Genomic DNA, 25,199 nt, shown 5'->3' on the forward strand with positions numbered 1-25,199 from the left:
GCCGTTTTAAATTTATTTTTATTAAGTTTTTAATTTTAATTCCAGTATAGTTAACATACAGCATTATATTAGTTTCAGGTGTACAATATAGTATTCAACAATTCTATACGTTACTGAGTGCTCATGATAAATGTACTTTAGAAATGTAGTCTTTTCAACAAAAAAAGTCAAAAAATAATTTTGATCCTTACTTCACGCCACATAAAAAAATTAACTCGAAATGGATCACAAACCAAAACTACAAAATATTTAGAATGAAATCTTTGTCACCTTGTATCAGGGAAAGATTTTTTTTTTAAGATGCAACACCAAAAGCATGATCCATAAAAGAAAAACGTGATTAGTTGTACTTCATCAAAATTTGAAAACTTTGACCTTCAAAAGGCACTGTTGAGGAGACACACCACACAGTGGGACATATTAGTTGTACCCTGAGAACTTAAGGATGATTTTTGCCTCCTAGGGAACATTGAGAATGTCTGGAGATATTTTCAGTTGTCATAACTGGTACAGTATTACTGGTACCCAGTGGGTAAAGGCCAGTGATGCTAAAAACATCCCAAATACGCAGGGCCCTGGACTCCCACGGTTAAGAAGTATCCAGTTCAAAACTGTTGAGGTTGTTGTTGAGGTTGACTAGAGTAAGAAGCCACATTTAGGGCCCAGGCCAGTTAGGGCCCAACACCAGCCACTGACATGAGCCTGTAACTCCTTCCCGAAGCCTTGAGGAGCCCGGGTGCCTGGGTTCATATCTGTATGGAATATGCATAGGGATTTGGTGTCCATGTCTCCCAGTTACGCCCAGCGCACCCTCTGGGAACATTGCCTTAAAGCCAGAAGGCGCGAGCCCTCCTTAGGGAGTTGATCCTGGGATCCTGACCTCCAGCCCATCCAGAGACTCTGGGCGCCCGGTGGGTGGGAGTTGGGTGCTGTCCTTCGCTGGGCAGCCTGCTGCTGGAGGCCCGTCCCTGAGCTGCTGAGCAGCTACCTCCCTCAGTCTCCTGCTGGACACGTCTTGGCCGCCCCGGAGGACGGACTGACGACAGAGGGGCGAGGGTACCCCAAGAGTGCCCAGCCCAGGAGAAAGTGCAGGTACACCGTATGGGCAACCCCCTAGGGGCCGCGAGGCAGAGCCAGGGACTGCAGGGACACCTGGAGCTCAGCGTGCATCTGTCCAAGGTCGGTCCTGTGGCTCTGAGTGGGACCGCCAAGAACCGCGCCCAAGTCTCACTTCGAGGGGCCCCTCCAGGGCCTCACCTTGCCTTTTCCCTCTTCCAGGTCACGTCAAGCGTCCAAGACCCGCTCTTCTCTCCGGATTGCCCCGGGCTGCTCGCCTTCCCTTGGGAGCAGAGCAGGCATGGCGGAGCCGGAGGGAAACTGAGTCACTGGTTCAGAAGGCGCATCCCGTCAGTCTAGACGAGTGTTCGGAAAACTCAGATGCCGGGTTTTGAGATTTGGTCGAGTCCCTCCCTAGAGACGAAGGCTGTGACCACTTAGGATCAGAAGCAAAACCCTGGCAGCGGTGGGATTCGAACCCACGCCCCCGGAGGGACTGGAGCCTAAATCCAGCGCCTTAGACCGCTCGGCCACGCTACCGACGCGGCGTGGGTCCGCCTACACGAGTACATACCCGCCCCCGCCCCGGGGGGGTCCCGCCCTGAACCCCTCCCCTCGCCCGCCCGCAGGCCGCAGGCAACTGTCCCGGCAGACCACCCGCTGCGGAGGCGGGGCCCTCAGGATCTGGAGGGACGAGCGCGGGGTCAGGGGTCGCCTCAGTTTCCCCGGGCGCCCAAGACGCGCTTAAAAACGGTTTACTGCGCGGAGGCAGGGGCCGCTTCGGACCCGGATGGCGCGGGGTGAAGAAGTCGTGGGGTCTTCAGCAAGCCTGGGACGGAGCCCACCCCCCGGCCCCCCTACCCCCCGCCCGCGCGGAGCCCCCTCCGCCCCCTCCCCCTCCCCCCGGAGCTCCAGCCCCGCCCCCTCCCCCTCTCCCGGAGTCCGCCCCTCCCCCCTCCCCCAGAGCTCCCGCCCCCGCCCCACTCCCCCTCCCCCGGAGCTCCAGCCCCCCGCCCCCCTACCCCTACCCCCCAGCTCCAGCCCCCCCCACCCGCCCGCGCCGAGCCCCCTCTGCCTCCTCCCCCTCCCCCTCCCCGGAGTCCGCCCCCCTCCCCCTCCCGCGGAGCTCCAGCCCCCGCTCTCCTCCCCGGGAGTCCGCTCCTCCCCCGGAGCTCCAGCCCCGCCCCCCCCGCCCCCGCCCCCGCCCCCGGAGTCCGCCCCTCCCCCTTCCCCCTCCCCCGGAGCTCCAGCCCCCCCTCCCCCGCCCGCGCCGTGCCCCTCTTGAGAGCCGCGCCCAGGGAAGCGGGGTGCTCAGCGTGGTAGCCGCGGGAATAGATGGGAAACCTTAATAATAAGTGAGGGAGCAAAGCCTGCCAAAATAGCGAAGCCTGATGTTAAGGACCTTCACCCCATACTGGAGAATGTAGTGGCCACTTTACTCCCCTTGGGACGCCCATAGCACTTCAACCTAAGGATGCCCACCTCTGGGGACCCTGGAAATCTCAAATGAGCCACACAGAATGGATTCCGCTGGTGCTGTCTTCCGAGGTCTCTGGCCGTGTTTATCCGTCCTGCCAGACACGACAGAATGACCGGCAAAAATGCAGGAGAAACCAGGAGGTATGCCTGCCGCCTTGCCCTCTCCTGGATCATTCGGAAAGCTCTGTATGTGCCCCAAATAATCACCCGAGGCCCCCCAGGAACCTCGCTGCTAAGGATCTTTCCCATCTGTTCGGAGACTCGAAGCCTGGGAAGCCTGAGGTCCCAGAATAATGCACCTGCAAGATACCAGCCCAAGAATAGGGCATCCCATCCACCACTGTGTGGCTTCTTTCTTGTTCGACTTTCAAAAGTAGAATATTTTGTCTCCCAATTCAAAGACTTAACATAAATCTCTGTACGACTATGGGGGTAGAGATCGTGCAAGTGTGCTCAGTATTCAGGGAAAACAACCAACTTATAAATACGGTTTATATTTACTATCTATTTCACTTGATTTTCTTTTTTTTTTTTCACTTGATTTTCTAAGTCCAAGTGTTTTGTGTTTTTTTTTTGTTGTTGTTGTTGTTGTTTTTTTATCATAACTGCTGTATGGGCTTAGACACAGTGGAGCCCACACCCTTGGCAGTAGTGTGCGGTACCTGTACTCTCCTTTGATCCTTCGTAAGAGACCCAAGGATGTCTACCAGGATGTACATCCTACTGTCCCCCACTCTGTCAACTGATCTACCCAAAGACGCACAGTAAAATTTATGCAAAATTTCTTTAGGAATCTATTCACTTACCTCACAACCAGGTATTGGTTACTTACTATGTTGATTAAATCTTTTATGTCCTTACTTATTTTTTTGTCTACTTGTTGAACACTACTGAGAGAAGATTGTTAAAATATCCAATGATGATTGTGGAAAAAAAAGAAAAAAGAAATATCCAATGAAAAAATGATGGTGTATTTTTCTATTTCTTCTCTTAGTTCTGCCAACTTTTGCCTCTTATGTATCTCTTCTTACAATACTTCTTCTATTTTGGTTTTTTTTTATCTTCTAAAACATATCTTTTTATCCTTACATCTTATAACAAGCTGTGTTATTAGATACATAGAAGTTCAGGAATATTGTGGGATTTTTAAAAAATATCTTATTTATTTATTCATGAAAGACACAGAGAAGCAGAGACACAGGTGGAGGGAGAAGCAGGTTCCCTGCGGGGAGCCTGATGTGGGACTGGATCCCGGGTCTCCAGGATCGAACCTGAGCTGAAGGTAGACACTCAACCCCTGAGCCACCCAGGTGCCTCTATTGTGGGGGTTTTCAAGTAAAATTATTTGTTAGGGCAGTTTCAGGTTCATAGCAAAATTGAGTAGAAGGTACAAAGAGTTCCCGTATACCTCCTGCCCCTACACATGCACAGCTTCCTCCTCTATTAACATCCCACACCAGTATTTGTTATGAACCAACACTGACACATCATTCTCACCCCTAATTATGGTTTACATTAGGGACTCTTGTGGTTTCATGTGAATTTTAGGATTGTTTCTATCTGTGTAAAGAATGACATTGGGATTTTGATAGGGATTGCCTTGAGTCCGTAGATCACCTTGGGTAGTTTGGATATTTTAACAATTTGAATTCTTCTGATCCATGGACATCGAATGTCTATTTATCTGTGTCTTATTTAGTTTCCTTCATTAGTATAAGTCTTTCACTTCTTTATTTAGGTGTGTGCATATATAACATCTATAAATAACAATTTCCTGTAACTTGAAGAGTTGGTTCTCTTTTATCACAAAGAATACTTCTGTTTCCTCTTTCCTCGTGGCAGCACATCAAGTATTCGAGCATGGTGATGATGCCCCTCAAGTTTTCTCTTTTGCGTATCTAAGATCTTCAGTTTCATTAAACCCTCTCCCTCTAAGGAGCTAGCCAGCCCACGGGCCCATGGGTCTTCTGCATTCCTGGTGGTTCACCTCGGCATATGCCTGAGAGCAGAGCTTACAAAATGATCCTGATAGAAAAAAAAGGTGGACAGCCGTGAGCTGTGTAAGCAGGAAGAAATCAAAGTCAAGAGGACAATAGTGGAAGGTCTGAACAGAGGTAGCAGGAGACCAAAGTGATCTTTAGGTGACATTTAATGGGGCTATGGAAAGCAAAATAATTTAGCAATAATTCCTGGGCACTAGGCCCATGTTTGTAGGGTAGGGCTTGACTTTTCAATTCTTAAAAGATTTCCTTTAGGACACAAGCAGTCACCTTTCGCAGAAAGTCGGCTGAAACCCTTCCCCAGCCTGGTGATGGACCCAGTGGCTCAAGGATAAGCTATGCCATAAACACTGCTGTCCTCTTCTTCTGGCCGAGCTAAGGATATATGCCCCGTTTCCTTACTTTGTGTCTAGGATACTGCAAGGTTTGAATCTCCTAATAGATGGGACAGAGCAGTACTACAAAGATGTGGGATCCAAAATGGGGGTTGGGGAGCACTAATGAAATGCAGAAATGAGGTTTTCGGGAGTCACTATTGCTTTTAGTAAGTGTCACAAGGTTGGATCTTAAGGAGTTGAATCCTGGCCCTCTGGTTGCCCAAAGTGAGAATCATATGTGATGTGAATCATATCATGAGCCAAAGGCCTGATCCGATGGCTTAGCGGTTTAGCGCCGCCTTCAGCCCAGGGCCTGATCCTGGAGACCCGGAATCCAGTCCCATGTGGGGCTCCCTGCATGGAGCCTGCTTCTCCCTCTGCCTGGGTCTCTGCCTCTCTCTCTCTCTAGCTGTGTCTCTATGAATAAATACATAAAATCTTAAAAAACAAAAACAAAAACAAAAAAAACCCAACCAAACAAACAAAAAAAAACCAAAGGCCTGACCGGGCACATCCTTTAAAGGACATGCTTGCCACCCATCCCGGGCTGTTTCTGGGAAGTCTTGTGATGTTCTTTGCTACACTTTTATTACTCGGATCCTTTTATTACCCAGTTTTGGTTTCCTTGCCCTCTGTTGAAAACATGAAATCTCTTGCTCAAATCCCCCAATTAAGCTCAACCGGTTTGGGACTGAAGGTCATTCTGCCCAGGCCTTACAAAATCAGACTCTGTAGAAGCTGAATCCAAGAAATCTCCCCTTAGCATCCCCTTAGTCTACTACTTGCCAAGACCTGAAAGCACCCAGAGGCAGCTCCAGTCACATCCAGTGCTGCTCAGGTCTGCAAAAAAGCCCAAAGGTGGGCGGCACTGGCCACCCTTAGCAAGACTGAATGAGGCTTCTCTCAGCGGAAAGTCTGTTTCCTTGGGCATCTGAAACCCTGCACTGGCTCAAGAAAGGAGGTCTGACATTTTCCGGAAACCTGCCCCAGCAGGGCTGAATGCACGTGCCATGTCAAACTGATTCTCCCTGGGGTTTGGTGGAGAACATTGCCTTAGAGAGTCTCATGCTCAATAGGTAACCATATGTTTACGTTCCAGTAACTTCTTTCCTTTTCTGTAAGGACACTCTGTGGGCTGGTATCTGGTATACCATTTAGTGACCATATACCTATGAGAATTGGCACCAGTTGAATTCAGACTGGTTTCCTGGAATTTACACCTAAACTGGATGAGAGCTGGAGAGCTGTTGGAGATGTTTAGTGCTTCTTTTACCAAGAATTCCAGGAAGAGAAAATTAAAAGGTTCCATGGCATTCCAGACTTCTGTGGATTGTAATCTCCCTTTTCCCCCCTCTACACATACGTCTGTATTTGTTTGCTCTCCGTCTTGAGTACTTATTAATATCCTGATATGTCCTGATCACTTTGTTATATATTTGGAGACTCAGAAGTATGAATCATATAACCTTCCCCTCCGGGAGCTAAGAAATAAGCTGAGGACACTACACTAATGCATAGGATTTTTGAAACAAAATAAACTAGGTAGTCTATAGCTAAGTGCACTAGAATTTCCTTCCTTTTTTTCTTTGCCTTCTCATTTGTTCTTTGTGCCTTTTGTAGTATTTTTAAAAAGATGGATATAGATAGGGTACTAGGTTGGTTAGGTTGGTGGGACATGTGACTCTTGATCTCAAGGCTGCAAGTTCAAGCCCCATATTTTTTTTTAAAAAGGTGGGCAAAATAAATAAATAAATAAAAATTTAAAAGGTAGGCATTTGAATAGATAGAAAACCACAATTCAGAAGCAATTCTAGAAGTTTAAAAAATAAAATTAAAATGTGCATTATCTTTTCACAATCTTTCATGTAAAATGGAGGAATATGGAAAGGAGAACAGAACAGTTTGACGTTTTCATAGACAATTGAATATATATTGAAGGGGTAGCGTCAGTTTGGATGCTTACTTCTTCTTTTTTTTTTTAAGATTTATTTATTTATGATAGAGAGAGAGAGAGAGAGAGGCAGAGACACAGGAGGAGGGAGAAGTAGGATCCATGCCGGGAGCCCGATGTGGGGCTCGTGGGGCTCGATCTCGGGACTCCAGGATCTCACCCTGGGCCAAAGGCAGGTGCCAAACCGCTGAGCCACCCAGGGATCCCCCTGGATGCTTACTTCTAGGTGCCACAGGTCACCTCCATTATATCTGTTCTGTTCGGTACCTTGAGAGTGGAAGTCAAGAGGAAGGATGGCAATGATAGAAATAAGTATCATGAATTTTGGAGGAGAGTAGCAGTGAAATCTACTTGGTAAACAGCAAAGGCATTGTGAATGAGAAGAACATTGTGATGGTCTTTCCACGATAGATAGTGTTTGACAGGTATGGTGAAAAGGGAGATCATCCTAGGTGAAGAAATAATAAGCAAACGATCACAACTGGAAAAGGTGTGAGTTCTCTTTGGGGGGTTAAAAGTGGATCAAGTTGACTGGAAAAAGATCTGTTGGCAATATACAGCTGTCATTTGATAAATGTTAATCTAAATACTAGAAGATAAAAGCTGTAAGGTAGAGCGGCACATACCGAGAGTACTTCAGCATAGTTGAGAGTCTTTCCGTTGAAAACAATTGTTGCTAAAATAAAACAAGAGGATTTCTGTGGTAATCCAAGAAAACGTCATAGGTTCCAAGAGTAAAACACACTGAGGCCTCTGGAGTGAGCCATAGCTAGGGACTTAGGTGTTCAGACTCCCTTTCTCGCTGTCACCTCTCCTTGTGTGTTGGCATGCTCTTTCTAGGGCAATGCTTTCTCCACTTTCGTGCAATGGAACATGATTGACGTTACAGCTCCTACAACTCCAACTTTCTTTCTAGTAATTGTGGGCTAATTGATTTGGACCAAACTCCTTGAAGAAAAATGATAAAAATGTTGGATAAGATCCTACCAAATCTCCTTAAAAGCATCAAAGTACTACAATGGCAGTAAGCCACTACTAGGCCAGAATCCAAGCAAAAGATGGAATCTGATAGAATCTGGTAAGGGAAGCACTGACCTTTGTAGCTCTGAAGACACTTGCTAATTACTTCAAAATTGGGCTATCGTTTTGGCAGCCTTTTCTGATGGGCGACATAAGAGAAAGATGTCAAGACCCAGCACCTACCCAAAATGTTAAATCTAGTAGGACAGTCTCCCAAAATATTAAGTCTAATATTAATTTGGTATTAATATTAAAGAGCCATTCCCATAGATAAAGATGATGAAATAAATCTACCTCTATCCTCCCACTTCCAATAGTTGTTCTGGAGCTCAGCAGAAATCAGCTGAGCTTAGCAAGGAAAACTAGAAAGAATGAGCTTTCAACTTTTCCTGAGAGGCTGTAACCACAAGTTTCCATTCTCCCTGATTTGTAGCTTGGGTTTAACATCATCTTGAAGGCTCAGGAAATGTCTGGCCATTAAGTTTGTTAAGGATCCTTTTGGGTTGATAGTGCTCCAGATGCCTGAGAGAAACTAAAGCTATATACATATATATATATATATTTTTTAGGAAGTCACCTTCATCTTGGCCTCAAAAATTCACTGCATATAATTTTGCCAGGATATTGAGCAGTGCACATTCAAAGACGATCAATCACACAAGGAAACAAAGTGACATGAGTAAGAAGAATCAGCTAGAAGAGTAGACAGAATAATTTTGGGATTATCAGTTATACCTATTCAAATGAATATAATTACTGTATTTAAAGATATGGAAGACAAGCTGGTAAACATCTGCAAGGAATAGGAAATTCAAAAATTTGACTTAACTCTTAGTATTATAAACTAGTACAGCCACTATAGCACACAGAGTGGAGGATCCTCAAAAAGTTAAAAAAACAGAACTACCATATGATCCAGCAATTCCACTTCTGGGAATATATCAAAGGAAACAAAAACACTAACTTAAAAAGATACCTACACCCACATATCCATGGCCTCATTATTTACAATAGCCAAGATATGAAAACAACCTAAGTGTCCACTCATGAGTGGATCCAGAAGTTGTGGTGTGTGTGTGTGTGTGTGTGTGTGTGTGTGTATGTAACAGAATATTATTTAGCCACAAAAATAAGGAAATCTTGCCATGTGGGACAACATGGATGGAACCTGAGGGCATTATGCTACGTGAAACAAGTCAGACAGAGAAGGACAAACACTGTATGATCTCACTTATATGTGGAATCTAAAAACCAAAACCAAAAAGAAAAAAACGCCCAAATCATAGAAAAACAGATCAGATTTGCAGGTACCAGAGGCAGGGGTTGGGGAAAGGTACAAACTACTAATTACAAGATAAATAAGAACTTAAGAACATGTCATGGACAGCATGATGATGACGGTTAACACTGCTGTATAATATACATGAAAATTGTTCGAAGGCTAAATCCTAAGAGTTCTCATCACAAGGAAAAATGTTTTTCTTTTTTTCCTTTCTCTTTTTATTACATGTGACAGTGGATGCTTTAGTTAGCTATGACAGTGGTCATTTCACAATACACGGAAGTCAAACCATTATGCTATAGACCTTAAACTTATATAGTGATGTATGTCAGTTATATCTCAATAAAACTGAAAAAATGTTGGCTTCATGTTTTTGAAAAAGAATCAGATAGAACTTCTGGAACTGAAAATTACAGTTTACTCAAAATTACATTGACTCTGGGTGGATTTAACAGCTGATTAAACAGCGGTGGAGAGCACTAGTGGATTAAGAATATGTTATTCAGAACGCAGCATGGAGAGACAAAAAGAAAATATGGAAGGGAAGGTAAAATAAATGAAGGACAAGGTGTGAAAGTTTAACTCCAGTTTCATAAATGGAGAAAGAAAAACAGAGCAAAACAACATACGAAAAGCTGACCGGGAATTTTCCGGACCTGAAGAAAGATAACAATCTACAGACAAGAAATCCCATATCTTGCCATTGGAAAAACATGGGATTTCTACATGTATCCTTGACTCCTGTTTTGTACAGCTAAATTGAAATCTTCCCTGGATGAATTTGATTGCCGGAACCTAGGTCACATGTCCGCTGCCAGCTGCCAGCTGCGAAGCAAATTTTCTGGGACAGACTTACTTGTTATATGTGAAATTGCCAAATGTAAGGATAAAAAAAAAAAAAAAAAAAACCCAAACAAACCCTGGACATCCACTCTATAGGACCAATGCCTCCATCAGAGCTATTCAGCCCATGTTCAGGCCTCAGTTTCCCTCTTGTATTCCTTTATGAGCCTGTAACTCTTGGAGGCTCTAACTCAACGGATAATTCATGTAATTTGATCTAAGCGTGACCTACCAAGGTACAGACTTCCAGACCACGACCGTTCTGCTACTGAACAATTCTCACAAACAGCCCCAAGCTCACTTCAAATCCAGCCTGCCTGGATCCTTGCACTCCACCCGCTGCTCTTTCCAGGTACCCACCCCTCCCTCCGCCTGCTTTTTCCCCTGCAGGTCCCATCTTGCTTTTTCCAGGTATAATGTTTGAGAGTCTTCCCTGACTCTTTATCCCTCTCACTTACTCTTTATTCATATCTAGCTTCAGCATAATCTGCCTTCCCTCTGTGTCCCCTCTTCCCCCTTCCCTCCCCCTTCCTCCCTCTCTTCCCCTCCCTCCCCCTGCCCTCTCTCCCCCCTTGCCCCTCCCTCCTCCCTCCCCCGCTGCCCCTCCCCCTCTCTCCTTCCCCCTTCCTCCCTTCCCTTCCTCCCTCCTTCTCCTCCCCCTTCCCTCCCCCTCCCTCCCCTCCTCCCTCTCTTCCCTTCCCCCTTCCTCCCTCCTTCCCTCCCTCCTTCTTTACCCATTCCCCCTCCCCTCCTCCTCCCTCCCCCCTCCTTTTCCCATTCCCCCCTCCCTTCCCCTCCTCCCTTTGTCCCCCTTCCCTCTTCCTCCCTCCTTCCTCCCCCTCCCTCCTCCCCCTCCCTCCCCCTCCTCTTCTCATCCCCCCTTCCCTCCCCCTCTCTCCCCCTCCCTCCCCCTCCTTTTCTCATCCTTCCTCCCCTCCCTCCCCCTCCTCCCTCTTTCCCCCCTCCCTCCCTCTTCCCTTCCTTCTCCCTTCCCTCCGTCCCCCTCCCTTCCCTCCCCCTCCCTCCTCCTCCCCTTCCTCTCCTCCCTCTCTCCCCCCTTTCCCATCCCCTCCCCCCTCCCCATCCCTCCCCTCTCCCCCCTCCCACCCAGTTCCATAACTGCCACCTCCCGCAGTCCTGTGTCCCAGCGTGGGCGCCGCGGCCGGTCCCCGGTGCTCCTTCCGCTTCCCTTTCACTTCCCTTCAAGCCCCTCGGCGCATCCACGCCTGCTGAGTTTCCATTCTCAGTTTTCCGGAGGCTGTAACTTGGGCCCAGAAATCTCAGTGTCCTGCTGCCCTGACGTTTTACCTCCCCTTGGTTCCAGGAGGGCGGACATCTGGCCCAGCTGCGGTTTCCTTAAATGCCTCAGTTTCCCTTCCGGACTTGGCTCGGACATTTGCCCCCCCCCCCCCCACCCGCCCTCGAGGTCACTAAGCTCCCAGGCCCGGGTGTTAGAGTCCCCCCAGCGGCAGGACCGCTACCTGCAGGACCGCCTGTGCCCCGCCCGCTCCCGGCGAGGCTCGGCGCCTCCACCCTCACGCCGGCGCAGCTCAATCCCACTGTTGTGTTTCCTAAGGACCGACGTTCTTGCGCCGAGCTCCCATAGGGCCCCCGGGTTAAAGACGCCATCTGAGGCCTCGCTCTTGGTGCTCCGTGCCCGCTGCCTCCCGCACACCTGGGCGGAGCCGACCTGACCCGGGCTCGCTGGGCAGAGGCTCGAGAGGCCCCGAGCGGCTCCCGCAGGTCGGCGGCTGCGCGGCGTGGGGAGCCCGCGGGAGCCCCCGTGTCAGCTGGGCGCCCTGCGGGGCCGCGTCCTCCGCGACAGGGTCCCCTGCGGCCCGGGCAGGCGGGGGCGCCGACCCCCTCCCCCCCCCGGCCCCGTCCCGCAGGCGCTGCCTGTCCGGGCGGCCCTCCACCCTCGGCTCGGCTCTCGCCCCCCCCGACCCCAGGCGCCCCGCCGAGGCCCACCTCCCCGACTTGCCTTTTCTGAGAAAGAAGCGGCACCAGCGCCCGCGAGGCCCTATAGCTCAGGGGTTAGAGCACTGGTCTTGTAAACCAGGGGTCGCGAGTTCAAATCTCGCTGGGGCCTTCCCCGGGTTTCTTATTGTTTTGGCTCCCTCCTGGGCCCCCTCCCTCCAGCAGCTGGAGCGCCCCCGGAACGTGGGGGCAAACGTGCCCCGCGCGCCGCCCCGCAGCCCGGAGGCGGCTCGCCCGGCGGCTCCGCTTCCCCCGGCGCGGCTCTGCGCAGGCGCGGCTCTGCGCCCCGGGGCGGCGGGCGGCCTTCCCGCTGCGGGCCCCGGACCGGCGGTGCAGACCCCACGCCAGGGCCCTAAGTGAGCGCGGTGGGGGTGCCCCCGGAGCCCGCACAGGCGCCCCTCCCGGCGGGTAGGGGGGCCCGCGGGGCAGGGAGGGCGGGGGAGAGGGGGGGCGGCGCCCTCTCCATCCCCGCGGGAGACGGAGCCGGGACCGCGGTCGCTACGCTGGTTACGGACTCGGAGGAGCTGTGGCTTCGGCTCTGAAAGCGCTTTGTCCGGAAGCGCCAGGGCTCCCCTGCACCCTACTCCGCATCCTCCGCCCCGGGGCTGCGGCCGCGTGAACGCGCGTCGGGAGGCGCTCGCCGCTGCAGACGCGCCCGAGGCGGAGGCAGCCCGGGACCCGCCGCTCCGCACCCCCGGACGGCCCCGAGCTGCACGCGGCCTGGGGGCCCGACGGCGGCCCCTCCGCGAAGACGGCTGTCCAGGAGCTGCGGGGCTGCGCGCCCAGGGAGGCCGCCCGGGCGGGGGCGTTTCTCGGGCACCCCGCGCGCGCCCTGCATCCCCGCGCCCCCTCGGCAGCTCAGCCGGGAGAGCGGGGCACCGTGGTGCGGTCGGCTACGAACCGCGGGCCGCCGGTTCGACCCCGGGGGGCACCCTCGTGCCGCCGGTTCGACTCCCGCTGGAAGGAGGAGCCGCGGCCTTGGGCTCTGCACGCCCGTTGCCTCCGCTCTGTGCCCGGAGTCCATTTCCCCAGACCTCACTCCCGCTGCAGAAAGTCTGAGCCTCCCGAAGCCGCACGCAAACCGCGGGCCGGGCGGACGCGGAGGTGCCCCGCAGCTGGTCCTTTCGGCCTCCAGCTGATCCGCGGGCGCGCGAGCGGCCGAAGTCCGCGGGGCGGGGCGGAGCGGGGCGGAGCGGGGCGGGGCCGCTGGCCCCCAAGGAGCAGCACGTGTCCACGCGGTGCCCCGTCTGCGCCCTGCGGCCCCAACGAACCCCGTCCCCAGCGCCCGCCGCCACCCTCTGCCGCGCGTCCAGGCCGCGGAGGCCCCGACACGGCAGCTTTACTTTATTGGTCTTTTCATGCATTTCTGTAGTTCCACAAAAAGGATTTTGAGCCACAGCAGGAAAGAGAAACAGGAGTTGACGTGAGTTGGGCTGAGACTGGGAGAGAGAGAGAATTCCAGACCCAGGACGCACGTGGGGACAGGGACACGCGAGTCCCCGCCAGGGTCTGGGCGGTCCGACCGCGCGTGGGCTGGTGCAGCTCCCACGGACCCCGCTCGCGGGATCGGACGCCCAACCCCTCCCAGCCCCCAGGATGTTCCCCTAGGACGTGGGCTCGCGCGACCTCACCTGACACGCTGCCCACGAGTCCTGCGTGGGGCTCGGGACTCGCCAGCCTCACGGGCCAGCTCAGCTCCGGTCCTGGAACTCCAGCACCACCCCCCCCCCCCCCCCCCCCCGGCGCGGGCCCCCAGCCCCCGGCCAGGCCCCGCCCCCGCCGGGCCCTCAGCCCCAGGCCCCGCCCCCGGCCAGGCCCCGCCCCCGCCGGGCCCCCAGCCCCCGGCCAGGTTCCCCCCACTAGGCCCCGCCCCCTCCGGGCCCCCCGCGGCCCCCGCGCCCCCGCCGGTCTCGAGCGGGCGCCTGCAGCGGCCGGGGCTCCGCGGCTCACCCTCGCGGCCTGCAGTCGGGAAAGCTGCCCCTGCGCGCCCCGCGCGGCCTCGGGAGGGGTGCGGGCCTCGGGCCGAGCCGGGCTTCGGGAGAGCGGGCCGTCCGGGAGATGCGCGCGGGGCGCGGCGGGTCCACGGCACGGCGGGCCGGGCGGCGGGCGGCCGAGGGCGCGCGAGCGCTGTTCAGAGGAAACGCGGGCAGCCTGCCTGTCCCGGCTCGTTGGTCTAGGGGTATGATTCTCGCTTTGGGTGCGAGAGGTCCCGGGTTCAAATCCCGGACGAGCCCCAGGTTTTGCTTTTTCATCCTCCCTCGGAAACAACGCACAAGTGCGGTTCGCGGCAAACTTTCTCGCTCCCGAGTGTCCTGCCGCCCGCTCCCGGGCCCCGCGCTCCCAGGCCGTGCCCCTCGGCCTCGTCCCCCCCGGCCGCCCCGCCTGCGCCTCGGTCTGTCGCCCGCCCCGCCCGGCCCGCGGCGCCCACCCCGGAGGCAGGTCCGGGCGGGAGGGCTCCCGGGGAGGAACAGGGCGCCGCCCTCCACGCCCCGCCGCACCCCGGCCCTTCGTGTACACGCACGCCCGCGACGCCACCCAGCGCCCAAAGCAAGATTTCAGGGGAAGTCTTTGCGTCTCTGGCAGCTCCTAGCATCACGCGAGGGGGATAAGCCGCTGGGGAAAAGTTTCCCCCGTCCTGCGCGTCTCTGCAGCCTTGCGCCCCGGGCCCAGGTGGGTCTACATGCTGCTCTCCCCCTCCTCCTTTCCCTCTCCTCCCCTCCCCCTTCTCCCCTCTCCTCCCCCTCTTCTCCCCCTCCTCCTCCTCTCCCCCTTCTCTCCCCCTTCTTCCCCTCTTCTCCTCTCTCCCTCCCCTTCCTCTCCCCCTCCTCCCCTTCACCCTTCTCCCCATCGTCCCCCTCCCCCTCCTCTTCTCCCTCCCCCTCCTCCCTCCTCCTCCTCCCTCCCTCCTCCTCGTCAGTGGTTCTACCCCCAGCGTTTAGGCCCAGTTTAGGCCGAGGAGCCTCTTAGCAGAAGCGATGTGGAGCCCCTCGGGCAGGCGTCTTCGGAACAGGGTTGGAGCCCAGAGGAACGGAAACGCAGGTAAAGGCCTCCCTCTCCTTTGAGTTGCGGAGGCTGCACCCCCGCCCTGACACCTCCTTCCCTGGCCAAGGCCACGGAGGCCATGGAAGGCCTGGATTCTTCACTTGGTGCCCAGGATGATCGCCAGATTCACGAGCAGGCCTTGTACGGCCTTTGCCAGCATAACTGACATTTGGGGCTTGCATTTTTGTTTTCTGGTTCCTCACTTCTCTCCCCTCACCCTTAGCCCCCCCCCTCAGCCTGTGTCCCGAAATTCTGGGAGACATGCAAAGCCTCTTAAGTTTTCTTGGGAGAATATTGGGATCCTTGGCCTTCTTGCACTGAGACCGCACGTCCTATGGTGACACCTGGTAGCACTAAGGCAAAACAGAGCATCTTTATTTAGGAAGGGCCCTACAGACAGTTTCAGCATCATCCTGGAGACCAGGGAAATCTCAAATGGGGCAAGACCCTCCCTCTGTGTCATTAAGAACCCTATGAGCAAGTCATAAATGAAATCACTAGAAGCCCAAGTGACACAATGATCTGAACAGCACTGGCCAACTTCCCAGAAGCAGTCTCAGAGGTTCAAAGGACTAGGTAACTACATGTGAACTAACCAGTTGCTGCAGACGGAGAGGTTTCTTACATACCTTTTATTTTAAGCAACTCTTTTTACAGATAAGGGGAGAGTAAAATATTTGTTGAATTCATGGAAATACTCGATAGGTTTCCCTTAAATAGCAACTTCAGTGGCACCTGTTAAATGATCTTTCATTTTCTAGAAATTGCTAGCGTGGATTATGAAAGCTGTGTGGTACATTGGGAAGCTTCTAGTCCCTGGAACACCAGATGTTCCCTGGGCAGTGCAAGTTTTCTTTCTCTGTTCCTCAGTTTCCTCATCTGTAAAATGAGGGCTTGATAGATAGTCCTTCAGGTCTCCCTTTTTCCTTTTTTAAGGTTTTATTTATTTATTCATGAGAGAGGCAGAGACATAGGCAGAGGGAGAAGCAGGCTCCCTGCAGGGAGCCCCAGGTAGGACTCGATCCCAGGACCCTGGGGTCATGCCCTGGGCCAAAGGCAGACAGCTCAATCACTGAGCCCCCTGGGTGCCCCTCCCTGTTTCTTATTCTATGACTTCAGGGGGGTGGTAGGGTGTTAGTAAGATGGCACTTATATAAAAGAAGGTAACGCTCTAGTAACGTGGACAAGAGCTATAGTTTGGGAGAAAGGATGAGGAAAACCATTCTAGGAAGAGAAGAGTGGCTCTGGCTCTTGTTGAAAGAGCCGATTTCAGGTTATAAGTAGGCAAAGGTAAGAGATTTGTCAAGTTATGTTTGGAAGCATTTGCTCGTGTGATTCAGAAATTAAAGTAGATGGCTAAGAAAATGGGCCAAAGCAGGCCAGTGAAACCCCTCATTAGGAGTTTTCATTTAATCCATATTTGAGCAAAGAGTGATCTGTGTTAACAGTTATTCTCAGAAGAATACCTTGTGATATCTGGGAAGGAGAATGGGCACAAGGCCCAGAGTTTGTCGAAAAGTAAATGTGTCAGTTTTGTCTTTGTTTGAAGGTACACAGGCATGTCAACAAGACTTTGGCCCCGAAACCCTCAGTCATAGCGTCCTCCATTCCTGGAGACGAGAGCCTTCTTTTCTTTGGAACTTCACCCTTTTTTAACCATTGTTTCTGTTAGTAAATAAGCTTCTTGCTTATAAACCTAAAAGAACGTTGGAGTTTGACCAAATTTAGAGATTAGTCACTTCTCTCAATCACCTAATTTTATAATTAGTCTTAAGAACAGATTTAAAAAAAAAAACAGAATTAAACGTATATACTCTGTATAAAGGGTATAGGACACCAGCACCTGGGTCCTTAGAAGGAGAACCCTGGCCTTCCTGTGTCTATGTGCAAGGAAACTACTAGTGTGAAGAAGAAACACAGGACAAATTTCAGGGAAAGGAGAATTACTTTCAAGTTCAAGGTGTCAGAACATTTAAAAAAAAATTATGATTGGGGGACGCCTGGGTGGCTCAGCAGTTGAGCATCTGCCTTCAGCCCAGGGCATGATCCTGGGGTCCCGGGATCGAGTCCTGGGTTGGGCTCCCTGCAGGGCTCCTGCTTCTCCCTCTGCCTGTGTCTCTGCCTCTCTCTCTGGGTCCCCCATGAATAAATAAATAAAATCTTAAAAATAAAAAAAATTAAAAATTTTATGATTGGGTTTTTTCTTTTAAGACTTTATTTATTTATTCATTCATGAGAGACAGAGAGACACACGCAGAGGGAGAAACAGGCTCCACTACAGGGAGCCCGATGCAGGACTCGATCCCAGGTCTCCAGGATCACACCCTGGGCCGAAGGCGGCCCTAAACCTCTGAACCACCCGGGCTGCCCCCCACCCCCCCATTAATTTTCAGTAGGTACCACTCAAGCGGTTTGCCCACCAAGGGCAGGTCAGCTGTGGTGCTCTGTTGGGGGGTGGAGGCCCCTCAGGGAGCCCTGCCTCGTTGGTTCTTTCTGTGCCTGAAGGACTTTGAACTTTGTTCTTTGATAGAACGTTGTGTGGGCAGAGGCACCTCTGCCTTCCCTTCCAGAGGCTTCAGTGACCCCGAGCAGCGGGCACCGAGGGGGAGGCAGACTGTGGCCACGTGCTGGGGCCAGACTCAGAGCCTGGGTGGGGATGCGGGACGCGGGCGGGAGGTCGGGGAAGCGAAGCCCAGGCAGGACCGTGGCTGCCGCAGCTGAAAGGCGGTGCTTGGTGCGCCCAGGCCCGCTCGTCTCGGCCTCCAACCCTCACTGTCCCAGGTACCGAAACTGTTCTTCAGGCAGGCTCTAAAGCACGGGCGTGAGCGGCTGGGAGCCACCGAGGGCTTAACCCCCCGAGGGGTTTTTGCACTGGGAGGGGGACCAATACCTAAGAAATCGAGGTCAGGATTTAGCAGTAAGGCCGGAAGCAGAGCTCTCCCCAGCCCTGGAAGCCTTCCCGCCCCGCACGGGAATCAGGCTTCGCCTTGTTTGATAACTGCTGCCCAACCCAGTTGGGTCTCTACATCTTGAGAGAAGGCAGGAGAGTCTGTGTGGCTGGGATTGCCACCGTGAGATCAGTTGGTACATTTCTAGAAGCCCCGAGGGATCCCAAGGCCTTGGGGCCCAGGAGCCACTCGCTCTCCTAGACACTAAGAATGCGAAGATGACTTGCACAATTATTCTTCTAAGGGTTCCACCTAATGGAGAGACAAGAAGGTGAATTAGTCGTCGGAGCGCGCCGACCCATGGCTTGTGTGCCCACCTACAGTAGGCCAGCTCCACGCGCGCCTTGTAGGAACTCCAGGGCAGCGCACAGTCTGCTCCGAGCTTTCCTCAAGTTCCCGGGGCGGGGGGGAGGGGTGTACACGAGTCTGCAGGTTGGCCCCTTTAACCCAGACGATGGGGCTGCCTTTGACTTCTGTCTTGCTCCACCTCCTGGGTGAGGTCCATCCCGGCCCTACAGAGCGGCCCATGCTGCTGGAAATGTCTAAAGATGCCAACACACTGGGCGCCTGGGTAGCTCTGTCATTGTCTGCCTTCGGCTCAGGTCATGATCTCAGGGTCCTGGGATGGGGCCTCCGCATCCATCGGGCTCCCTGCTAAGCGGGGAGCCTGCTTTTCCCTCTAGCCAACTCCCTACTCCCCTTCGTCCATGCTCTATCCCAAATAAATAAATAAATAAAATCTTAAAAAAGAAAAAAAAATGCCAACATGCAGCATCCGCTTCCTTTTCGATAGAACAAATGGTCTGACCTGTTGCTCTAGCTCCTCTCCAGACTTGCCTCAAATCTGTTCCAACAGGATCCCCTCAGTGGGGAAGGGACTTTCCGTCCTGCCCCACCCCATACTACCTCCAGTCAACCATGGCATGCATTTCTTTACACTGACTGGCTGTGTGGTTTCTGAATCTTAGAGAAATTTAATGAAACAACCTTGATTTTTATGAAAGTTTTTATTGTCTTCGCTTTAGGCCCCAGGAGGCCAGGCGCTTGCCAACCCTGCTGTCATCCTTGCCCAACATGGCCCTAGCATCTTCCTCCCTCCTCTCATCATGTCCTTCTGTTAGGTGAACCCTTTCCCAGGGCATCCCAGACTCTTACACAAACAGGCTTCACTCTGGCTGACTCCCCAGCTTTATACACACACTGCGACACAGCCAAAGTCTAGAGCCCGTGCAGCTGCTCCATGCTTGCTTCAGCACGGTGTGCGCCACGTACAGAGAATTCCCAAAGGAAGCACTTCTCCTGGGATGCGGTGGGATCGAGGAGGGCCTGTCAGGACTCAGAGGAGGTGTTGGTCATGCCGAGCCTGGAAGGATGAGCAGGTCCTCTCCCTGAGGATGAGGGGTTTGCAGTCTGACTGCCCCATTCCTCTGCTGTTTGATCTGGGAGTTTCTTTCATAAGAAAACCTGACTCACATAACATCTACCTCACATAGTCCTGGTGACTGAAATATAATCATGTATGTGAGAGAGTCATAAAACGAAAGGCAAAAACAACAACAAAAACGAAAGGCAAAGACTAATTATTATGATCATAATTACGGTGATGATTTCAAGGACAGTTATTTTACTGGCAGGAAGCCTATCTTTATTGACACCTTCTCAAAGATAGGCAGACTGAAAACTGTAGATGGATGACAACAGCAGGTTGAGGATTTTTTAAAAACAGCACTGTTGGAGATTCAGCACCAGCTAAGGTGGTTGCTGGGGGTCTGTGACACAGTTGGCATCCTGCTGCTGCCTGATACTTGAAACTACAGAATCTTTAGAAAGTGATCTCAGTAACCTTTGACCCCATTGGCTTCTTTCTACTCAAGTGACAAACCCACATTGTGAGTAGAGGCAATATGGCTGTTGCACTGATGGTGGAGATGGTCAGTTTTACAAGGGACAGAAGGTTGAGTGCTGGGGTTAATCTCTTGTGAACAGGTAAGGATGAAAGGAGAAGCCCCGGAAATAGGGAAAGGAAACTTCTGAGGGTTGGTGGCTGGAAGGTTGAGGTTGAGGGTAGGGTACTAACAGCTCTCCCATAACCTTCTCTAGGAATGCTGTCCTCTTTCTGTGAAATCTTTGAAAGAGCCTACTTAGCATCTTTTCATGACACCAAATATGTGGGTAGAACAAAAGGCCATGGGGCAGCGTCCCACTGAGACGCCGTGTCTTACTCCGCAGGCTTCCTCCGAGATGGCTCTTGGAGATGGCCCATACGATCAGAAACACCCTATGGATCCAGACCACAGCATGTCGTGTCACGGGCAAGAGTGAGAAACACAGACATCAGAAAAAGGCAAATGAGGGACAAAAGGCCATGTTTATCGAACTTAAGCCTCACAGAACAAATCTCTGATTCATGTGGGTTAATGTTCGACTCAGTCATGCCCAGGGAAGAGGTGAATGACTCTCCTCCCTTGTCCAAGAGCAGTGCCCTTGGTTTTAATGTCTCTGCCAGCATGAGGGATCTTTAGATCTAGTCTTCCCTCCCCGTTCATGCGATCACTATATAATCAGAACCGAGAGGTACCTCCAGCTTCACACAGCTGGAACCCATCGCCAAGGAACAAACAGCTGGAACCCATCTTCAGTTGGAGGGAAACTTCCAGACTTTTTGTAAGACTCTTCCTCCCGGGTAATCCATTTTTCTATTTGTTTATATGTATACTATTTCTAGACATCCATCCATTTTAATGAAACCATTTTTTCCCTTTTAAAAACTCTTGGCCCAAGTTCATGAATGAAGAAGGAAATGAATTAGACTCTAAAGTTTAAAATGCAAACATATCTTCTGGGACGGCCTAAATGTGGATAAAGGGAAATTAGTAAGACTGGAAGCTAGTGGTGTGATTGGGGTGGGGTGTCCCTAAATTGTGATAAAGTGCCCAAAGATCTAGGAAAAGCATCTGCTGAAGGGCATCTGGAACCCCACCCCCACCCCCAACATTATTTAAGGCTTACAAGACCCAGAGAGTGTACTTTAGCTCTGTTTTCTTGTAAACTTTCCTGCAAATTTCTTGCCTAAGAAAGTTTCGGATGCTCTTTGAAAGCACAATGAAACAACATATGCCAAGATTAAAAAAAAAAAAAAAAAAGGTATACTGGCAGGTTGAAGAGAAGGAAAAAGGGAAGGAGATAGAGGTATACGCTTTGGGAGTTTCGCTTCCACCTTGGAGAACTCGCCCTAGGACACACAGAAGTGTGAGGCTGTATTTATGGAAGCCGGAGCCATAGTTATAATTGTAAACTGTCACGTTAACTCTCTGGTGCATAAAGTTCGATGGATCCCTTGAATACAAAACATTGCCTATGGGGAGAGAAAGAGTATATTAATTTTTGTGAAGACCAAGAGATTGGTTTGAGACAGAAGGTGAAGTTAGTCTAAAAAACAAATTATGGGACAAATTCCACTGACAAAAATCTGACAGTTACAGGCTCAGGGGTCGAAGGGTACACGTGAATGAGTTTGACCAGCATCTGGGAGGCTCTACACACTTGGCCTAGGCAGGTTCACTTCTGCGCCCCATATAATCTCTTACTTGTCTTCTCCCGATTCCATTTTACCTCTCTTTTTGGGAAATTTAGTATGGAATTTATAAGTGAAGAAGTTATGAGTGGGAGAACAGCTGTTGATACTGGTGGCCCTAGTGTATACTTGCTGGAATTTGGTTTCTAGATGCCTTAGGGTTTAAGATTCCAAGCAGCCTGGGCAAACCTTGGCTGAGTTGTTGCAGAATGAATGTGCAAGTCCTGTAAACAAAGCTATTCCTTAACCTCTAAGACTGAGCCAGGAGGGCCTTCAAATCCCCACAAGCACATGCTTTCTTAGGACGTGAAGTGCCTATGTTGTGTCAGTCCAGTGCCTTAACTAGAGATGGCCTGTGGGCTTGGCTTACCTGCTGAGCCTTAAGGAGATGATGCATCTCAGTCAATCTATTGGGTATTTCTTCTGGCTGGTGCCTCTGTCAGCAACTAAATTTATGCACAAACCTGTCTCTGCAATTCCATTCTTTTTTTTTTTTCTTTAAGATCTTATTTATTTATTCATGAGAGACCTAGAGAGAGAGGCAGAGACACAGGCAGAGGGAGAAGCAGGCTCCATGCAGGGAGCCCGATGTGGGACTCAATCCCAGGACTCCAGGATCACGCCCTGGGCCAAAGGCGGACACTCAACCGCTGAGCCACCCAGGCGTCCCTCTGCAATTCCATTCTTGGGGAAGAAAAGGAGAGGAAAAGAAAAGACTCTTTTATGCTTTAATGCGAACTGTGGTCAGGCCTTTACAGTTAGCGACTCTCTCTTTTTATAGATGGACAACTTTAGGCCTGGAGAGGAAAATGAAGTCAATCATTAAAAACATAACTATTGAGGTCTACCATGAGGCAGGCACTGTGACTCCGGGTGATCAATACAGGTTCTGCCCTCCTACAGATCACACACGGTTAGGGAACACCGACAAGTAAACAGGTCCTTGTTTGCCCAAGATCACACAGATAATGGCTTGGAAATGGCACCCATGAAACCTGACAACAGGTAAATCTTTATTTGACGAGATCCTTGTGGACAGATCAGCTTTGTGACTTTTGCTCTGCCGCTTAGATCTAGTAAAGTGTCCTTGAACTTAATATCTAAAGCACAGGGTGTTTGGACAGAGACCCTAAGCAGGCCTCTGAGCAGCAGTATCCCCACCGCCTGTGTACACCTGTGCTCCCAGGAAGACCCCCTCTCTTCCACGGGGCCAATGTTGGGAACATTCCTATCCACCACTGCCACCTGATGACTCTTTTGGGTACTATCAGCCCTGGTTCTACTCGCTGATTTTTTTTTTTTTTTTACTTTGGCATTCTGACCTCTGGCAGAGGTGTTGACCGTGCCACATGTGAGGCCCCTTCTCACTTGAGATCCTGTGATCCTACAATTATCTTTGACACTAGAAGGCAATATTTGTCCATTGTTGCGCGAGAAACTTAGTTGATTACAATGAAACGTTGATGAGGTCTTCCGGAAAAACTACAAGGAGTAAACACACCCAGGAGGCCGAAAAGCACAATATAGACCTGAAGAGCTTGGCAGCCACGAAGGAATACTCGTCATTCCTTTAGAGGTGGCTCTCCCCTCTGCAGTTATGTGACACTTTTTTTTTGCTAAACTCCCAAGAAAGCAATTTCACTGATTTTATTACAAATGATACTATAAGTGCTTAATGGAAACCTTTCCAGCTGCTATTTGTACCAGTATCGTGGAGGGTCAAAAGGTGTCTTAGTGTCTGCCTGGCCTTCTTCTGCACCGTACCAAATTTGTTTGTAGTTATTATGAAACACAGGCAAGGTGGATCAATGCCAAATGTTGATGAGAAAGAGAGCTCACTTTGCTTACTCGGTCACATGTAACCGACAAAACCACAGATTTCCTTGTTTCTCTAGATTCAGGGTCATACTCCCGGGCTGTTTGGCAACACTACAGGCTTAGTGCTAGGGCCTATGGCCTCTGTGAGGGCTACGAAAATTTTTGATAGGAAAATAATGTGCATGACTTATACAGAAGAGAGCATAAAATAAAAATTAATCCTCTCGTGTCTATGAAAATATCATTTATTTTTGAATGTAGTATCCATAGGAATTATATTACACTTAAGAATCGTTTGAAGGTCAGATTTTTCTCCCCTTGCAAGAATTTCTCAGTATGTGTGATGCCAAAGGAACCCTAGCCAGTCATAAATTAAATGAATTACCCTCAAACAACTTGCAAAGCAAAACTATAAAAAAAAAAAAAATCAGTTCTTTTCTGAGAGGGAGTGATGGGCAGGGCCAGAGGGAGAGGAAGAGAGAGAATCTTAAGCAGACATGGAGCCGAGGAGACATGGGGGCTCAATCATGACCTAAGCCAAAATCAAGAGTCCCACGCTTAATTGACTGAGCCACCCACGTGCCCCATAAAATCAGTTTTGGATTTACAGTGAAATCCATTGTCTTTGTTCGATGTGGGTGTAGTCACATGTATTTGATATAATGTGTAGGATTATGGTGATTTTTTAAATCATTTCCAGTTTTAGCATACATGCTGCCAAAGTGAGCGTGGACTATGGTGGTTTTTAAAGGCCCTGGATAGTCTTTAAATTTTTGTCCAAAGAACTAAAAGGTCTAATCAGAAACTACCTGCTGCAAACGCCAAACTTTCAAGTCTCAAATCTTCAAATTTCATAAGAGATGAAATCTTAAAAGCTCATCAAAAAATCTGTTCTCGGTTTTGTTATGATCGATACTTATTTAATTCTGTTTTCAAATTATCTATCACTGAGTTAAAGTCATGCTCCAGTAAGAAGTACCGTGTTTCCTCTATGGGCGTGTCTGTGTATGTGACACACCACCCCCAGGTTGTGTGGGATCTAGAGTTTGAGATCACAGCTCTGAGCGATAATAGTGGCATTCCTCTTTCTTCTTCTTTGGAGAAAGAGTTGAGAAAGCATCGCAGCAACTTGTAAAGCCTTTGACGTGATGAAAAGGCCTAAGGAGGGGAGCCAGGAGGGCTCAGAGAGTAGAGCAGGTGGTTCTTGATCTCAGGGTTGTGGGTTAGAGTCCCATGTGCGGCATACAGCTGACTTAAAAAAAAAAAAATCAAAGGTGTTGTTTTGGGGTTTGTTTTTGGTTTTACTCCATGGTAACATCACTTGCCTGTGGTGTAAAGTCTATGTCCACACACGGGGGAAAATTAGGAAATATTCTTTGAGAATAATCCAAAGAGTTCCCAATGAAGCAGCGCCTAGAATAAGCTTTTCTTCGTCTTCCAGTCCTCCAAGGGAGTTGACACAGACCCACCTCCAAGCATTACATGGGTTCCTCCGTGTTCCTCCCTGTTCTTTCTAAATAGTTCCTCATAATTCCACCCTTGGCTATAAAACAACCTGCTTCTTGGGGGAATGAGGTGTGCCTCCGTTCACCTGAGGATAAAACTGCTCTCAACTGCTCTCCTCATAGCCAGCAGGGGTCCTCTGATTGGTCCTTCCCTGGGCCCAGGGTTCCCTAAAAGTCCCCTCATCCTTTTAAGGAAGATTTTATTCATTTAGTCAAGAGAGAACAAAGCAGGGGAGTGAGGCGGAGGGAGAAGCAGACTCTGGGCTGAGTGGGGAGCCCGATGTGGGGCTCCATCCCGGGACCCTGAGACCAAGACCTGAACTGAAG

At 50.8% G+C, this 25,199-nt stretch overlaps 1 protein-coding gene, 1 long non-coding RNA gene and 3 other non-coding genes across 11 annotated transcripts in view; 3 read left to right on the plus strand and 2 right to left on the minus strand.

Annotated features, from left to right (window-relative positions):
- Window positions 1-13,702, minus strand: LOC140602732 (uncharacterized). Its single transcript, XR_012005619.1, has 2 exons — window positions 13,617-13,702; window positions 1-1,470 (listed from the first exon to the last, which is right to left on the minus strand). It is a non-coding gene; the product is annotated as an uncharacterized lncRNA (long non-coding RNA).
- Window positions 1,515-1,596, minus strand: TRNAL-UAG (transfer RNA leucine (anticodon UAG)). Its single transcript has one exon. It is a non-coding gene; the product is annotated as a tRNA-Leu (tRNA).
- Window positions 10,340-25,199, plus strand: part of LOC140602730 (ribonuclease 4) — a 20,946-nt gene continuing 6,086 nt past the window's right edge. Inside the window, exons 1-2 of one of the 7 annotated variants that reach the window (XM_072772687.1) lie at window positions 14,443-14,655; window positions 14,925-15,024. In XM_072772687.1, coding sequence (XP_072628788.1) covers window positions 14,961-15,024 — 64 coding nt within the window. In that variant the 5' untranslated portion in view covers window positions 14,443-14,655; window positions 14,925-14,960. Of the gene's footprint in view, window positions 10,361-13,201; window positions 13,409-14,402; window positions 14,656-14,902; window positions 15,025-20,204; window positions 20,659-25,199 lie in introns of those variants that run through there. The other 6 variants (XM_072772688.1, XM_072772694.1, XM_072772693.1 and 3 more) reach the window with 6 other exon arrangements.
- On the plus strand, window positions 12,025-12,097 carry TRNAT-UGU (transfer RNA threonine (anticodon UGU)). The gene has a single exon. It is a non-coding gene; the product is annotated as a tRNA-Thr (tRNA).
- Window positions 14,148-14,219, plus strand: TRNAP-UGG (transfer RNA proline (anticodon UGG)). Its single transcript has one exon. It is a non-coding gene; the product is annotated as a tRNA-Pro (tRNA).

Source organism: Canis lupus, chromosome 13, assembly GCF_048164855.1.
Source record: "Canis lupus baileyi chromosome 13, mCanLup2.hap1, whole genome shotgun sequence".
Classification (NCBI taxonomy): domain Eukaryota; kingdom Metazoa; phylum Chordata; class Mammalia; order Carnivora; family Canidae; genus Canis; species Canis lupus.